The sequence below is a fragment of the Oncorhynchus tshawytscha genome, linkage group LG30 (genome assembly GCF_018296145.1).
Source record: "Oncorhynchus tshawytscha isolate Ot180627B linkage group LG30, Otsh_v2.0, whole genome shotgun sequence".
Lineage (NCBI taxonomy): Eukaryota > Metazoa > Chordata > Actinopteri > Salmoniformes > Salmonidae > Oncorhynchus > Oncorhynchus tshawytscha.
The window spans coordinates 1,667,001-1,685,604 of record NC_056458.1 but is presented as its reverse complement, the minus strand read 5'-3'; the positions used below and the strand labels follow the sequence as shown (position 1 = coordinate 1,685,604).

Genomic DNA, 18,604 nt, shown 5'->3' with positions numbered 1-18,604 from the left:
CTGCCACCTACTCATTTGGATGCGTATGCTACTCTCTGCTCTGCTCCCCGAAGCGCAAGAAGTATGAATGCTCTGACTTCTGCAGAGCCCACATTGTAGTAAATGCTGTTCAGCCACTGCAGACATCAGATGGACCAAGTAGAGCCTTTACGTGTGCAAGGACTGACATGACAACAGGACAACTGATGATGCACGACCCAATTTTGAAATGGCACCTTATGCATTCTACTATTGCAACATTCAAGAGTAAGTTGAAAGCCGGACTGGGTTCCTTAAAAAATAAAATATATATTTTGGTTTTATTTGCCCCCCCCCCCGCACCTCCTTACTAACATTAGCTTTAGTAGCCTATCTAGCTAGCTAGCTAACATCATTAGCTAGCTTGGTTGATGCAATCATGCAGCCAACGGCTAATAATTTAAACTAACTGAATAAATGTGCTTGGCACAGGATAAAGAAGATGAAACAATCTGCTGTTAATACCCAAGGCCAAGGGATACTGAAGTTACTGAAACTGTTAGTCAGCCAGCCAGTTTGTTAGTCCAGTAATGTATTATATATTATCCTATTTCCACTGCTGGTGATTATTGAAATATATTTGTGGAGCAAATTTCACTGACTTAAAAGTAAAAACCCTAGAAATTACGCCACAGAGCAGTCTACCGAGACAATATAACACATTTGTCCAACAGAACATTTGGATGGCTTATGCAGAAAAATAGAATTGATGGATTCTAGCACCACCATAGCTTTCACAAATACAGAGACAGTCAGCCATCATGGCGTCAGTCTTTTCGTGCACAGTGACACCTACTGATATGAACTGATAACGCAGGTTTGGTTAGAATTGAGTGCAAAAGAATGAGTGACAGTCAACAACATCTACTTCATGAAAAGGGGAATATAATTTTCAATAAAAATGTTTAAAGTAGTTGATTTAATGATTGACAATATGGATTTTACAGGCAATCAGTTCCAACAGTGAGAAGCAGGGATCCAACCTCTGGTAGCCCAGATGGAGACCAGGACAATGACACAAAGTTAGTGGTTTTATGACTTACACATTAAAAAAAACATTGTTACAAATTTTACTGTGTATAATATTAAATGTAACCCTGGCTTGTTACAAATTATACTGAGTATAGTGCTAAATGTAACTCTGCCATACATAAAGGCTTCAGAATGAACAATAACAAGGTTTGTAGGAGTTTGAAAGGGTTTGATTCACCTTAGGCCAGGAGTGTTTCCAATTCACATGTCTTGACAAGAAAAACTCCAGCCCTATTCATAGCTTCCCTTTTCATCTGTTCTATCTATAATAATAATATTTTATCATAGCCTACGAATAGGGCCCAGAGTTTTACCTGACCAGTGCCACACCACTTTGGAACCTGTGGTGCCACCTCTCAATTTCACCCTCTGGTTAGATACACAGTCACAAGCAGACTCATTCTCCAATCTCTTAGTCTGATTAAAGGGTCAATCCTTATTTGCTACAGCAACATAAATTTTGGTTTAACGAGAGATCGGCTGGCGATAATCTAGTGGCCATCAGTGGTTGCAATTGGCCCTGTTTGTTTACATTTATATTTACAAACATTGGAGTAAAACAAGCTTATATTTTGGGTTCTGATGGACTATGACAGTTGAACTAAGCTCATTAGGCATTGATATGCATTTATATGTTATATTCTTCAAGAATCAATGGGCAGATATCATTCATTTCTATGTCCAAAAATGTATGTTGCCCTAGCAACTAAGGATTGCCCCTTTAATCAGAGACACGTGTTACAGTCAACATGACTGCTTGTCATTACAATAGAAAATGTATGCCTAGAGTTGGAGGGAAAATCTCCAACCTAAATGTAGTATCCAGGCACCAATAGACATAATTCTCTGAAAAATATTTTCCTAAAGCCAAACAGATCAGAGCGGTGCACAGTACTAGTAGATTGGAGAATGAATCTGCTTGTGATTCTGTATCTAACTATCAGCTCAATGTATCTCTCCCAGTAAGAATCCACAGTTAGAAAGATTGATAAAGTAGCTACCAGTAAATACAGTACATAGATATGAGTTGTATCCCTCCCTTAAATGCATATCATTTTGTGTATGATGTGTTATTATAAGTCTATGGTATGAAACCCCTCCTCCAGTCTGCTGCCGCTCGACGACCGCGATGCCTGCAATGCCTGCTCTGCATCCTGGCCACTATGACGACCCACCTTCCCCCTTTTCAGCCTGTCCCTCCAGGTGACAGGGGTACATTGGGGGGTGGGAGAGGGGGAAGGGACGCGGGTACTAACGGGAACCTGTCCAGTGGTGTAGGTCAAGGGGGTAGAGGCTGGCCTCTGGAGGGGGGGTCTGTTGGTCCTCCTCAGCAGCCCCAGACGGGACGGCTTCCTCTGGGCTTGTTCTGCTGCCTGTTGTTGCTGGCTCCGGAGCTGTTGCTGGAGGATCATCTGGACATCGTCCTGAGAAAGGGACATTTTTATTCATCTCATCATGGTATTCCAGTATTGTAATTGTATATATTGTTTATCTTTTTTTGCCCAACGCTGCAACTTCTACCCCTTAAACACCAAACTTGGTACAACTTGGTATATATTCTGACTACTTGTCTTTTTAGTTTATTCTGACCTAGAATCAGCTCTGTCCCCTAATTCATAAGTGGTTATGATCATTAGAAAGAATAAGACTGCTGTTGCTAGATCAGTGGTCTACTGTCCCCAAGAGGGTAATATAATATCATGTTCTATTGCACCACTAGAGGGAGCTGGTCTCTCACCAGATGGCCCCTGAGGCCCCAGGCTCTATTACTACAGTGTCATGCTAGGACACCAGCTGGTGATATGTACCAGCTGGATACACTACACCGTGTAAATAATAGTGTATTTCATACCCATGCAGGACCGTGCACAGGGACAGGTGCTTTATCTTCAATGCTCTTGAATTCTTAAATAATAACTTCATAATATAATATTCATAATCATCTAACCTAGAGTCTAAACAACCTGTGTTGCTGCTGCCCTGACACATATGTGCAACTCCCGACTGAAGAAGGGATGGAGTAGAGTCGGAGGGTTGTTGACGCAGCCGCTCCCCTTGTGTGTGTGTGTGTGTGTGTATGTGTGTATGTGTGTGTGTGTGTATGTGTGTATGTGTGTGTTGGGGAAGCTACTCTGAAAATATACCGTATTTTACCAAGCTACTCATTAATTACATCACACTAAAAGAAGTCAATGTCAACAGAATGTCATTTAGCCTACTGAACTCAAAAAGTGAGAAATAGGCACACAAAAAGTGTTTCAAGAGAGATGCCAAAAGAGAAAGGACATTCTTGCCTAGTTCACCCATATTTTTTTATATTTTTTTTTGCAAAAAAAAAAGTTGTCTAGTTCCAGTATTTAGCTACACCACTACATGGCAGAAAAGTTATTAACCACTGAAAACACTAATATTAGAATTATAAAATCGTATGAAATTACTTGTTGAACTAAATGTAGTTCACCACTCCCCAACACTGGTGTTAAACCATGGGTAATTTGCTATTTTCCCCTGATTAGTCAGAGCTTGTTTTCCACAGTAACATGTTCGTATTGTATGTCTCAGACATATCCCTTTTCCCCTTCCCATAGACTGTGACTCTCTCTCTACTCTCTCTCTCTATATTCTCTCTCTGCTCACATTACTCACGTGCTCTTTCACCTTTTTCTTTCAACCATCTCTCTCATCTTTCTTCTTCACTCTACAGCATATCCACTCTATCTACAGTACGATACCCAGAACTCCATCCCCTCTCTGGCTCTTCTGCTCTCTCCCTTCCCTTCCTCCCCTCGTGCTTCTCCTCCCTCTTTTCCCTCTTCCCTCGTCCATCTCTCTCCCTCCATCTCTCTCAGTACCTTCTTCTCCCCCTCCCTCATCACTCTCTCTCTCTCAGTACCTCCCTTTCCCTCCCACTCTCTCTCTCTAAGTACCTTCCAGTCCTCTACTTCCAAAGCGAGCTCCAGTCTTTTCTGCACGGCCTCCAGCAGCTGGTTGTTAAGTAACATCATCTCTGTCTTACTGCGAAGAAGCTCCGCCTCCATGGCCTTCTTCCTGTTCGACAGGAAGTGGAAAAAAACAAAAACATCAACGTCTCATTCCTCTACTGGAAAGATGCAGATCCCTCTTTTAGACGAGCAGTGTTGACAACTCTCTTTGCTGTGGTGTGTGTGTTAAGTGTGTGAGCCATGTGTGTATGTGTACACTCACTTCTCCAAGGCATCGTCTCTGTCCTGTAGTGCCTGTTGTAGAACAGCACTGCCATCCACATCATTTTCTCTACGACCCCCGGACTTGGAATCCTTGTTAAACCGAAAGGAAAGAGTGGTAGGGAAAGAAAGGAAGTTTGTTTAATTGACATTCATGCGGTCATTGAGATAAAATTGTGTTTTTGCAGTGGAGGTCGGTGCCTTTTAAGACAATGGAGGACAATTTATTAATTTCTTGAGCATGGCCTTATTTCTATTACAGCAAATGTGATGACTGTCATTCATATTCCATTCACCCAGTTCAATATAACATTGAATGGTTTAGGTTACTACATGATACTCAAATGCTCCCTATGCCCATCATGAGGTTGCTACAACCTAGCCTATGAATAAAAGTTTACTACGTAGATACACGCAGGTCGAGAGAAACATTTGAAGTGACACATGGACAGACAGTGACACATCCAGGACCACATTGCACACTCTTGCCTGCATCTATCTCGGGTGTAATCATTATTCCAACAGTTGCAAACGAGTGCAGATGCAGCTATATTTATCCCAGTTTCATTCTGTTGCTTTTTTTAAAGAAATGTTTTTTTTTCAACAGAATCGGCAAAATTAATACACCCCTGATCACACGTAAACACAGCTCACTTTCATAGGAGCCCCATTGTATTCATTCTCACATCTATGAGCTCTACTCCTCTCACCTTTTCCCTTCATTTGTGGACTTCAATGGACAACACATCAGCTCTATGTGACCAGGCAAAAAAACCTTTCATATCAAAAACACATATCATAACCGCTACACACAGCCTACATCGTCGTTACCATATTAGCTAAAGTAACGTCATAGTCAACATAGCTAATATAACTAACGTGTTAATAAACCAACTACAATTATGTAGTAACGTTACAGTCTATAGTCAGTAAGCAGTTTAGCAGTAACACTATAAAATAGTGTCCCCCGGCCAAATTGTGTCCCCCTCTGCGTCACAATAGAATTCGATAAGTTCAAGCTTCTGTTACTAGGGCTGTTACTAGAACTTGAAACATTTTGACCGGATTACGTAATGAACCAAGAGTCCACTGCTATTCTGGTTACTTGGCTCTATTTTATCTCGTAGTGGTCACGAAGGAAGGAGGGTCCGGGCAGTTCTAGTTCTATTTCACTGCATAAATGCTCGCTCAGTCCAAACAAAATTATTAGCTCAGAATTGTTCTCCAAGGACGGTATTTTTGACGGTGACGACCTGCTGACTACCTGCTGCTTCAGAGGACCAAACGACTGAAAAGAAAACACTTTGTTTACCATGTATTTCTTTATATAAGCAAATATTCTGATATAGGAATAAATATTTTAAGCTGTTTTTAGATTGACGTTGCTAGCTACTGTACTTATATACCTCAGCCTGCCTAGTCAGCTAGCCAGCTACAGTAGCCAGCTAGCTAGCCAGACAGTTTTATTTAGCTAACATTAGCTAGCTAGCTTGCAAGCTACTGTAACTGTTATTGCAGCTTTCTGTTTGTATGTATTTGCACTTCAATGGCATCCCTTGAGGAGATGTTCTTTTATCTTTCCAACCAGGCAAAGTACTATGAAGACAGCACTGATCTCAGCAAGAGGCGCAACATGCAGAGAAATTCACAATTCAGGGTAACGTTAAGCAGTTAACTTCTATTTGATAACTGGATGGATTTCGTATGGACAACCATATTCCATCTTATGTTAGCTAGTTGCTAGCTATACATATAGTTCAGTGGAGGCTGCTGAGGGGAGGATGGCTCATAATAATGTCTTAAATGGAATGGTATCAAACATGTGGTTTCCATGTGGTTGATACCATTCAATTGACTCCATTCCAGCCATTATTATGAGCCGTCCTCCCCTCAGCAGCCTCCACTGATATAGTTATATGTCTGTCATATTGAGGTGTCTAGCTATAAGTTAAACCTGATCAATCAAATGAATAGGTGTAAGCAATTATGGTAATTCCAAATGCCCATGACTAGGTATCTTCGCTAGACTGACAATGGGGGGGAGAAAGAAAGGATGAAAGAGGGAGAGAGAGGTGGAAAGAGAGTGGAAGACAGAGAGAAAGACAGCAGTGCAAATGTACTTATGTAACGGATGTGAAACGGCTAGCTTAGTTAGCGGTGCGCGCTAAATAGCGTTTCAGTCGGTGACGTCACTTGCTCTGAGACCTTGAAGTAGTAGTTCCCCTTGCTCTGCAAGGGCCGCGGCTTTTGTGGAGCGATGGGTAACGATGCTTCGTGGGTGACTGTTGTTGATGTGTGCAGAGGGCCCCTGGTTCGCGCCCGGGTATGGGCGAGGGGACGGTCTAAAGTTATACTGTTACATTGGTGCCGTGACCTGGATCACTGGTTGCTGCGGAAAAGGAGGAAGGTCAAAAGGGGGGTGAGTGAAACGGCTAGCTTAGGTAGCGGTGCGCGCTAAATAGCGTTTCAATTGGTGACGTCACTTGCTCTGAGACCTTGAAGTAGTAGTGGGCGAGGGGATGGTCTAAAGTTATACTGTTACACTTAGAGTATTTCAACAACTCTTCTCTTCAAACTTGTTAGGCAATCACATGTACCTACAGGGGAAGGATGGCCAGCCACACAGGAGGGTGATTTTTACTAAGGAGGAGAAGGAGGCCACTGACCGTGCTGACCGAGATGCATGGTGGCCATTTCAGAGTGAAGCGCATGATTGCCAAAATCAACCTACACTTCTTCTGACGGGGAATTGTGAAGGAGGTGGACAGCTGGGCAAGTGAAATAACCTTTGGTTTATCAATCACATGCTATTATATCAGAAATTATTATGATTTCAATTCATATCAGAGAGCACACAATGTTTCAATTTGTCACTTTTAGCTTAAAGGTCAGTACCCTGTCTAGCCTACCAGAAGTTTGAGAGAGCAAAGACTGTGGCACCGGAGTTGAAGCCCATCAAAGTTTTTTCACCATGGCACATGATCAGTAAGTGTCATACTGGGCACATAATATGTGAGATGCACAGACTAATGCACAGACTAACTAAAAACACTAGCACTGCAAACACTCAGAACAAAGAGGGCAGCATTGCCTGGACTTTGCATTCTCCCTCTTCAAGACTCCCTTCTGAAACTGGCTGCCTGTTGAGAACAAGTGACAGGCAGAACCTCCCACCCACACAGCAACCCCTACTCTACATTCCACACACCAGAATTTAGTATTTTAGTCTATGATTGCCATGTGAGTGCACAACAAATCTGTGAAAATAAATGAATGACACAACTGCACCAAAAATGATGTAGGTTTATGTATTCAAATCTTAAATAATGCCAGGTTGGTTTTCACAGCTGTTTCACAAGGTGTTCAGTATTGTAAGTTGTAAGGTATCCTTTGGTGGTATTTATTTGTTCCACATTATTCATTGTTGTATCATAGGACCTGCAAAAGTTACATATATATTCAACCACAAGGGTGTACTAATGAGCTATGCGAGATATATATATATATTTTTTATCATAATAGAGGATTACTGAAATTATATTATTTCAGTGTAGATAAGGGAAGGTTAAAATATAAACATGACAGCCAGACAAGCCAGTGTATGAATCAAACGGATTTGCATATGAATGGAGTGGAAATGAGCTGTTTTCCTGATGTGTAAAGTAAATAACTTTAATGTGTCACGCAGATTACACGTTGTCTTTGCCATTTCCGAAATGTAGCAATGTTTAAGACATGGATTTCGTGTTATTATGTTAGGAAGGTACCCAAAATAAGTTTTAAATGTATTGGCTAAACATAACTTGTTTAAACAGCGACACTGTCGCGGAAATCAGCCTTGTTTGCACAGCGATGATGAAAAGAACGTATTTTAGGCTGTAATGATCTCTAAACGTCCAATCATTAGGTCATCACACCGTTGATATAGCAACGGACGATAATAGTTTATCGAATCCCATTGTCAATCAGAGGGGGATACTATTTGGCTGGGGAACATTATTTGTCATAACAAGCCCCGGTGGCCATAAATGAATAAAACCAGAAGGTTACTTTGACTTGGAAGAGTTCCAGTGATGTGTTGGCTAGTCATAGTCAGCTAGTTAACATAATGTATTAACTAGAAAGCTGCATTTGTAAAACTGGAAAAAAATTACTCTCTCTCGCTCTTACTTCTCCTTTATTTTTTAAGAAATGAATTTGTTCAAAACTGTTCAACTATTGTCTTTCTATCGCTTAGAGTCAACTACTCACCACATTTTATGCAATGCTGTCCTAGCTAGCTGTAGCTTATGCTTTCAGTACTACAGTATATTTATTCTTTGATCCTTCGATTGGGTGGACAACATGTCAGTTCATGCTGCAAGAGCTCTCATACGTTTTGTTTTTAGGTATTTTCTTGTTGGTTAAGTGCTTGTAAGTAAGCATTTCAATGTAAGGTCTACACACCTGTTGTATTCCAAATCAAATGTTACTTGATCGGTTGGAGGACATACTCTGGAAGATGTAATAATTACTGTGTAAGTCGATAGAAGAGGGTGAGAACCATGAGCCTTCATTGGTTTTGGATTGAAGTCAATGTACCCAGAGGAGGAGCTAGCTGTCCTCCTGCTACACCATGGTTCTAGCTGTTGAGGTTACTGTAGACCTTCATTGCAAAACAGTGTGTTTTTATAAATGATTTGGTGACGTGAACATATTTAGTATAGCTTTATCTAAAAAGGATTACTTTTTAAATGTTTTTCCATTTTTATGAAATTCACTGAGGGGGACGGTCCTCCCCTTCCTCTGAACAGCCACCTCTGGTTTCTTGGTATCGATGGTTCTTCTGCCTAAATTGTTTGCTGATATATTCTGATGCGATTTAAACTCCCCTTGGGGTATGACTGTATGAGCGCAAGACTGTGTCATAAGCCCGGGACACATTCACTAAGAACAAATTGGAGGAAATATTTTGGAACCCAAAAACTTAAATACATTTTATTGTTTTGACAATCAGGTTGCAACTCCTCAAAATATAGTCTGAGCTCAACTGTACTGTGTGGCTGAGACTTGTGAGCTAGTTTAGACTCACCCTGTGCTGTGTGGCTCAGTTCTAGTTTAGGCTCACCTGTGCTATGTGACTCAGTGCTAGTTAAGACTCACCTGTGCTGTGTGGTTCAATGCTAGTTTGCGTGCCACGTTCTGCAGCAGAACCAGTGCTGTATCCAGACTGTTCTCCTGACCAGACGGTTCTACTGGGCTGGATCCTGTCAAAGGAAGCAACAACCTCAGAATGGAGTGAACCTCCTCTGTAACCTGCAGAGATAGGGGTAGCGAGGAAGGGGTGGGGGGTTGATAGAGGGGGAGAGAGAGAGAGGGGTCAGATAGAAAGATGTGTCGGCATTGAGTAATTGTCTCTGGCCCCCTCTCAGTTAAGGGGAGTGATGAGCTCTACAGCAGAGTCTCATAACTCAATCGCTAGTTGAAAACCTTTTTCTGCCCCTCCCAAAAGATAGAATTTGTAGATAATTGGCCTTCTTTCTGGGATTCACCCACAAACAGGACCAAGCCTGGCCTGTTGAGGAGTGACGGACTCCATTCTAGCTGGAGGGGTGCTCTCATCTTATCTACGAACTTAGACAGCGCTCTAACTCCACTAGTTTCACAATGAGAGGGTGCAGGCCAGGCTGCAGGCTGTTTGCCTCTTAGTGGAGTCTGCCACTAGTACAGTCAGTGTAGTCAGCTCAGCTATCCCCGTTGAGACCATGTCTCTGCCTCGATCTAGGTTGGGTAAAACTAAACATGGTGGTGTTCGCTTTAGCAATCTCACTGGAATAAAGACCTCCTCCATTCCTGTCATTATTGAAAGATATTGTGATATCTCACATCTCAAAATAGGGCTACATTAATCTTAGATCCCTCACTTCCAAGGCAGCTATAGTCAATGAACTAATCACTAATCATAATGTTGATGTAATTGGCCTGAATGAAACATGGCTTAAGCCTGATGAATATACTGTGCTAAATGAGGCCTCTCCTCCTGGTTACACTAATGTCCATATCCCCCACACATCTCGCAAAGGCGGAGGTGTTGCTAACATTTACTATAGCAAATTTCAATTTACAAAAAAAACAAACATTTTTTTGTCTTTTGAGCTTCTAGTCAATAAATCTATGCAGCGTAAAGGCCTCCTGGGCCATATACAGCGTTCTTCGCTGAGTTCCCTGAATTCCTATCAGACCTTGTAGTCATGGCAGATAATATTCACATTTTTGGTGACTTTAATATTCACTTGGAAAAGTCCACAGACCCACTCCAAAAGGCTTTCAGAGCCATCACCAACATGTTTCTGGACCTACTCACTGCCACAGTCATACTCTGGACCTAGTTTTGTCCCGTGGAATAAATGTGGTGGATCTTAATGTTTTTCCTCATAATCCTGAACTATCGGACCACCATTTTATTACTTTTCAATCGCAACAAATAATCTGCTCAGACCCCAACCAAGGATCATCAAAAGCCGTGCTATAAATTATTTTATGACCACTATTGTTTTCACTATATATTTTACCTCTTGGTGATGTTTTAAAAAATATATATACAGTGCCTTGCGAAAGTATTCGGCCCCCTTGAACTTTGCGACCTTTTGCCACATTTCAGGCTTCAAACATAAAGATATAAAACTGTATTTTTTTGTGAAGAATCAACAACAAGTGGGACACAATCATGAAGTGGAACGACATTTATTGGATATTTCAAACTTTTTTAACAAATCAAAAACTGAAAAATTGGGCGTGCAAAATTATTCAGCCCCTTTACTTTCAGTGCAGCAAACTCTCTCCAGAAGTTCAGTGAGGATCTCTGAATGATCCAATGTTGACCTAAATGACTAATGATGATAAATACAATCCACCTGTGTGTAATCAAGTCTCCGTATAAATGCACCTGCACTGTGATAGTCTCAGAGGTCCGTTAAAAGCGCAGAGAGCATCATGAAGAACAAGGAACACACCAGGCAGGTCCGAGATACTGTTGTGAAGAAGTTTAAAGCCGGATTTGGGTACAAAAAGATTTCCCAAGCTTTAAACATCCCAAGGAGCACTGTGCAAGCGATAATATTGAAATGGAAGGAGTATCAGACCACTGCAAATCTACCAAGACCTGGCCGTCCCTCTAAACTTTCAGCTCATACAAGGAGAAGACTGATCAGAGATGCAGCCAAGAGGCCCATGATCACTCTGGATGAACTGCAGAGATCTACAGCTGAGGTGGGAGACTCTGTCCATAGGACAACAATCAGTCGTATATTGCACAAATGTGGCCTTTATGGAAGAGTGGCAAGAAGAAAGCCATTTCTTAAAGATATCCATAAAAAGTGTTGTTTAAAGTTTGCCACAAGCCACCTGGGAGACACACCAAACATGTGGAAGAAGGTGCTCTGGTCAGATGAAAACAAAATTGAACTTTTTGGCAACAATGCAAAACGTTATGTTTCGTGTAAAAGCAACACAGCTCATCACCCTGAACACACCATCCCCACTGTCAAACATGGTGGTGGCAGCATCATGGTTTCGGCCTGCTTTTCTTCAGCAGGGACAGGGAAGATGGTTAAAATTGATGGGAAGATGGATGGAGCCAAATACAGGACCATTCTGGAAGAAAACCTGATGGAGTCTGCAAAAGACCTGAGACTGGGACGGAGATTTGTCTTCCAACAAGACAATGATCCAAAACATAAAGCAAAATCTACAATGGAATGGTTCAAAAATAAACATATCCAGGTGTTAGAATGGCCAAGTCAAAGTCCAGACCTGAATCCAATCGAGAATCTGTGGAAAGAACTGAAAACTGCTGTTCACAAATGCTCTCCATCCAACCTCACTGAGCTCGAGCTGTTTTGCAAGGAGGAATGTGAAAATGTCTCTCGATGTGCAAAACTGATAGAGACATACCCCAAGCAACTTACAGCTGTAATCGCAGCAAAAGGTGGCGCTACAAAGTATTAACTTAAGGGGGCTGAATAATTTTGCACGCCCAATTTTTCAGTTTTTGATTTGTTAAAAAAGTTTGAAATATCCAATAAATGTCGTTCCACTTCATGATTGTGTCCCACTTGTTGTTGATTCTTCACAAAAAAATACAGTTTTATATCTTTATGTTTGAAGCCTAAAATGTTGGCAAAAGGTCGCAAAGTTCAAGGGGGCCGAATACTTTCGCAAGGCACTGTATTTTTTTATTTCCCCTTTATTTAACCAGCTAGGCTAGTTGAGAACAAGTTCTCATTTACAACTGCGACCTGGCCATGAATAAAGCAAAGCAGTTCGACACATACAACAACATAGAGTTACACATGGAATAAATAAACATACAGTCAATAATACAGTAGAAAAAGTCTATATGCAGTGTGTGCAAATGAGGTAATGTAAGGGAGGTCCATTTGCACACATTGTATATAGATTTTTCTATTGTGTTATTGACTGTATTTTTGTTTATCCCACTCTGTGTTGTTGTTTATTGTCGCACTGCTTTGCTTCATCTTGGCCAGTTCGCAGTTGTAAATGACAACTTGTTCTCAACTGGCCTACCTGGTTAAATAAAGGTGAAATAAATAAAAAATCCCTAGGAGGGGTGTGTCACTTGAGTGGGTTGAGTTACTGACGTGATCTTCCTGTCCAGTTTGGCACCTCCCCTTTGGTTGTGCTGTGGGGGAGATCTTTGTAGGCTATGCTCGGCCTTGTCTCAGGATGGTAAGTTGGTGGTTGAAGATATCCCCCTAGTGGTGTGGGGGCTGTGCTTTGGAGAAGTGGGTGGGGTTATATCCTGCCTGCTTGGCCCTGTCCAGGGGTATCGTCGGACGGGGCCACAGTGTCTACCGATCCCTCCTGTCTCAGCCTCTAGTATTTATGCTGCTGTTTGTGTCTGGGGGGCTAGGGTCAGTCTGTTATATCTGGAGTATTTATCCTGTCTTATCCAGAGTCCTGTGTGAATTTATGTATGCTCTCTCTAATTCTCTCTCTTTTTTCTTTCTTTCTCTCTCTCAGAGGACCTGATCCCTAGGACCATGCCTCAGGACTACCTGGCCTGATGACTCCTTGCTGTCCCAAGTCCACCTGGTCGTGCTGCTGCTCCAGTTTCAACTGTTCTGCCTGCAGCTATGGAATCCTGACCTGTTCACCAGACATGTTACCTTGTCCCAGACCTGCTGTTTTCAACTCTAGAGACAGCAGGAGCGGTAGAGATACTCTGAATGATCAGCTATGAAAAGCTGACATTTACTCCTAAGGTGCTGACCTGTTGCAACCTCTACAACCACTGTGATTATTATTATTATTATGCTGGTCATCTATGAACATTTGAACATCTTGGCCATGTTCTGTTATAATCTCCACCCGGCACAGGCAGAAGAGGACTGGCCACCCCTCATAGCCTGGTTCCTTTTTCAGGTTTCTTCCTAGGTTCTATCCTTTCTAGGGAGTTTTTCCTAGCCACTGTGCTTCTACACCTGCATTGCTTGCTGTTTGGGGTTTTAAGCTGGGTTTCTGTACAGAACTTTGTGACATCAGCTGATGTAAGAAGGGCTTTATAAATACATTTGATTGAAAGAGGGGAAGATAGTTCAACATACACACAGACTTCTAAAGGTGATGTGCTCCACAGAAACCAAAATGATTAATTCCTTGTGTGCAGTAAGACATACTCCTTTCCCATACAGTTATCAGCATAATCCATTCAAGCCCTATTGTTGTGTGTGTCTTGTAGTTATTCAACCTCTATATATAACACTGTTTTTGTTTCTGTTTCAATGATTGTATGACCAGGCCTTATGCCTTTGAAATTACCTTTGAAATATCTTGTTCTGCTTGAATGCTCTGAAAGCTTGACTGTATCTGAAATGTGTGTGCGGGTTACCTTCGCTCTGTGTTGACTCCATCCCGTTCCCTCTCTGTTCTCCTGTAGTTTATCCACCTGAGCCTTCAGCTTCAGACTGCGCCTCCGAGAGAGCTCCACCTCCCGACGCACCTCCTTCAACTAAACACACAGAAGCACATATGTAAAGAAGCACGTTAATCAACTTCCTACAAGAATTTCACTTTTCACTTCAACTAGACATACACAGACACAGTGTTACATGCAAACACACAGACATATGCACAAACCACCTCCCGAGACAGTACCTTTAACAATGCACACAGACACACACATGCACACAACCTTTCTCTTAAAAAAACTCAGACACAGTGGTAAAAAGAAACCCTGCTAATCCAGATTCCTGAGTGAAATATCAGAGATTGAGAAATCCTGTTGTACTGGATACGCGTATAACAGCTCAACACACACACACACACACACACACACACACACACACACACGCATGCACACATTTGCATGCACACATACAGTACCAGTCAAAAGTTGGACACACTCCTTCCAGGGTTTTTCTTAATTTTTACTATGTTCTACATTGTATAATAATAGTAAAGACATCAAAACTATGAAATAACACATGGAATCATGTAGTAACTAAAAAAGTGTTAAGCAAATCAAAATATATTTTACATTTGAGATTCTTCAAATAGCCACCCTTTGCCTTGATGACAGCTTTGCACACTCTCGGCATTCTCTCAACCAGCTTCATGAGGTTGCCACTTGGAATGCATTTCAATTAACAGGTCTGCCTTGTTAAAAGATCATTTGTGGAATTTATTTCCTTCTTAATGCGTTTGACCCAATCAGTTGTGTTTTGACAAGGTAGGGGTGGTATACAGAAGATAGCCTTATTTGGTATATGATTAAGGCCATATTACGACAAGAACAGCTCAAATAAGCAAAGAGAAATGACAGTATATCATTACTTCAAGACATGAAGGTTAGTCAATGCGGAAAACTTGGAAAGTTTCTTCAAGTGCAGTCGCAAGAACCATCAAGCGCTATGATGAAAATGGCTCTCATAAGAACCGCCACAGGAAAGGTAGACCCATAGTTACCTCTGCTGCAGTTCATTAGAGTTTCCAGCCTCAGAAATTGCAGCCCAAATAAATGCTTCACAGAGTTTAAGTAACAGACACATCTCAACATCAACTGTTCAGAGGAGACTGCATGAATCAGGCCTTCATGGTCGAATTGCTGCAAAGAAACCACTACTGAAGGACAGCAATAAGAATAATAAACTTGAATGGTTTCAAGAAACACAAGCAATGGACATTCGACTGGTGGAAATGTGTCCTTTGATCTGATGAGTCTAAATCTGAGATTTTTGGTTCCAACCGTCATGTCTTTGTGAGACTCAGAGTAGATGAACGGATTATCTCCGCATGTGTGGTTCCCACCGTGAAGCATGGAGGAGGAGGTGTGATGGTGTGGGGTGCTTTGCTGTGGTGACACTGTCAATTCAAGGCACAATTAACCAGCATGGTTACCAAAGGATTCTGCATGGATACACCATCCCATCTGGTTTGTCCTTAGTGGGACTATCATTTGTTTTTCAGCAGGACAATGACCCAACTCACCTACAGGCTGTGTAAGGGCTATTTGACCAAGAAGAAGAGTGATGGAGTGCTGCATCAGATGACCTGGCCTCCACAATCACCCAACCTCAACCCAATTAAGATGGTTTGGGATGATTTGGACCGCAGAGTGAAGGAAAAGCAGCCAACAGGTGCACAGCATATGTGGGAACTCCTTCAAGACAGTTGGAAAAGCATTCCTCATGAAGCTGGTTGAGAGAATGCCAAGAGTGTGATTTGTTTAACACTTTCTTGGTTACTCCATGATTCCAAGGCATGACAGAGGGTAGTGCGTACGGCCCAGTACATTACTGGGGCCAAGTTACCTGCCATTCAGGACCTCTACACCAGACGGTGTCAGAGGAGGGCCCTGAATATTGTCAAAGACTCCAGCCACCCTAGTCATAGACCGTTCCCTCTGCTACCACACGGCAAGCGGAACCGGAGTGCCAAGTCTAGGTAAAAGAAGCTTCTAAACAGCTTCTACCCCCAAGCCATAAGACTCCTGAACATCTAATCAAAAGGCTACCCAGACTGTTTGCATTGCCCCCCCTCCCTCTTTTACGCTGCTGCTACTCTCTGTTATTATCTATGCATAGTCACTTTAATAACTCTACCTACATGTACATATTACTACAATTACCTCCACTAAACGGTGCCCCTGCACATTGACTCTGCACCGGTACACCCTGTATATAACCTCGCTATTGTTATTTTATTGCTGCTCTTATTTTTGGGGTTATTTTTCTTAAAACTGCATTGTTGGTTAAGGGCTTGTAAGTAAGCATTTCACTACACCTGTTGTATTCGGCGCATGTGACTAATATTTTGATTGGATTTTGATTTGATAAGGGCTCAAAGAGAGACAACAATATTCCCACATATCTCCTTTAGCAACCATACACAGCCACAAATCAAACCTATCTCCATGAGCTGATAGCATTATATTGCACCGTATCACACAGTTGCGCGCAAGTACTGAACGAGGTGCATTGTATTCTAGTGCAAGATATGTTCTGGTGCAAGACATTTTAATTCCATAACATTTACTGCATCGAATGACATTGAATGCACATTTCTGGCCTCACAGCACACACAAACATAATCTCTCCTTTTTGTTCTCTTGCTCACTCTCTCTCTCTCTCTCTCTCACCGTGTCTGAGACTGGCCCTAGTGTCCTGCGTCTGTTGAGCGGTCGTCCACTCCTGATAAGGTCCGGTAACATCCCATCTATGTAGCTCCGTCTGGACGTGCTCCTATCTTCACTGACCGCATCAGAACTGTCTCCGTCTCCCTCAATGACCACAGTCAAACCATCTGGACCGTCACTCGCTACGGTCAAACTGTCCCTGACCACGGCCAGCTCACCAGACCCATCAGGACCAGCATCTTCTACTGTCAGGAACAGCATTGAACAATCCTTGATCATAGACATGGCCAACGGTTCAGGACCGATGTCCCCCTCTTCAGTCAGGGAAATCAACCCTTCTGTTACCACATCCTCCTGCTCTGGTTTGGTAGTGGTTGAGCTTGAATCGTCCTGTGTTTGTGATACATCCCTCAGTATTGTAGACCGTGTGGTTGAACCACCCCTGACCGTGCCAGGCCGCTGTGGTCCATCTTCCAGTGTGTCCAGGGAGTAGCAGAGGCGTTCCATGGCAGTGAACTGTGGTCTCAGTCTCTTGTTTAGGACGGAGAAAGCTATTGGATCTCCCATGGTCTAACACAGGGGTCACCACCACCAAAACAGCAAACCAACAAGAGAGGCGAGTTATAGAGACAGAATGGAAGAATGGAATCTCACTCGGACATCAAAAACAGACTGCCAGTGAGAAGAGGATATGACAGAGTGAGAAAAAGAAGAAGAGAGAAAAAGACAGAATGTCTAACAACTTGTTTTTCCTGAACACTGAGAGACATGAATAGGACAAAAACATCTTATGTGTGATGATGTAATTGTGTGATGTCAGAAAAGGCTGCACCCTCACCCTACTTTCCTTCAACTTCTGCTTCTATTGCTACAGTGAAGGTGTAGCCTGGATACGGATATGTCAACATGTCAGGGCTTGAGGGAAGTGGCCCTTTGATTTCTTAACACAATCAGACACAGATTACAGGCATCAAGTACAACATCTACCTGTTTATACTGCCCTATTGTCATATAGCAACGTTGTGCTATACAGATACCCATTGCAGAGGGAGGAGAAGAAAGTGTGTGTGTGAGAGAGAAGAGTAAAGGGAGGGGTAGGGACAGAAATAACAAAAGAGGGGAACAGCGAAAGAGAGTGAAAAACATTAGGGAGTGGATTGGAGATCAAATCAGTACAGACTGACTTTCTTTGGACATGGTAAAATGTGTTGAAAGAAGAAGAATAAGGAGAAGTGCAAACCATGACTACATCATTTCCCTAATGTGTGTCCAACTAGGAATGCAGAACCACCACTTTCTCACTGATACTCCTGATAAATAATAATTTTGACACAGTGGAAGGAGGCAAAGAATGTGGGATCTGTTTAGCCCCTGTAGAAGAATGCCCAGTGTGTATACAGCAATGCTCTGTGACATTATTCTCATTTGTTCCGTCCCAGTAACCCCCTCTGTCTCACAATGAAACCAGAAAACCCCTCAGCAGCCATTCCCTCCACAGAGAGTAAACAAGATTTTGATTTAACCTTTGAACATGATTTTATTTAACCTTTATTTTATCAGGGAGTCATACTGAGACCAAGGTATCTTACAGATGAGCGCTGAATTACATAAATTACACAAAATACACACATCAATATATAAATACAAAATGCAAGCAGAAAGAAAACCACTGTCATAAAAAACAAACACATTCATCAGTAATAAAGTCCTCAGTCAG

At 42.1% G+C, this 18,604-nt stretch overlaps 1 protein-coding gene across 1 annotated transcript; it reads right to left on the bottom strand.

Annotated features, from left to right (window-relative positions):
• Nucleotides 1-918: 918 nt before the first annotated feature.
• Nucleotides 919-17,661, bottom strand: LOC112229023. Its single transcript, XM_024394897.2, has 6 exons — nt 16,891-17,661; nt 14,143-14,262; nt 9,396-9,548; nt 4,255-4,346; nt 3,978-4,098; nt 919-2,474 (listed from the first exon to the last, which is right to left on the bottom strand). Exons 1-6 carry the CDS (start codon nt 17,452-17,454, stop codon nt 2,124-2,126), a joined length of 1,401 nt encoding a protein of 466 aa, XP_024250665.1. The 5' UTR covers nt 17,455-17,661; the 3' UTR covers nt 919-2,123.
• Between the last annotated feature and the right edge of the window lie 943 nt (nt 17,662-18,604).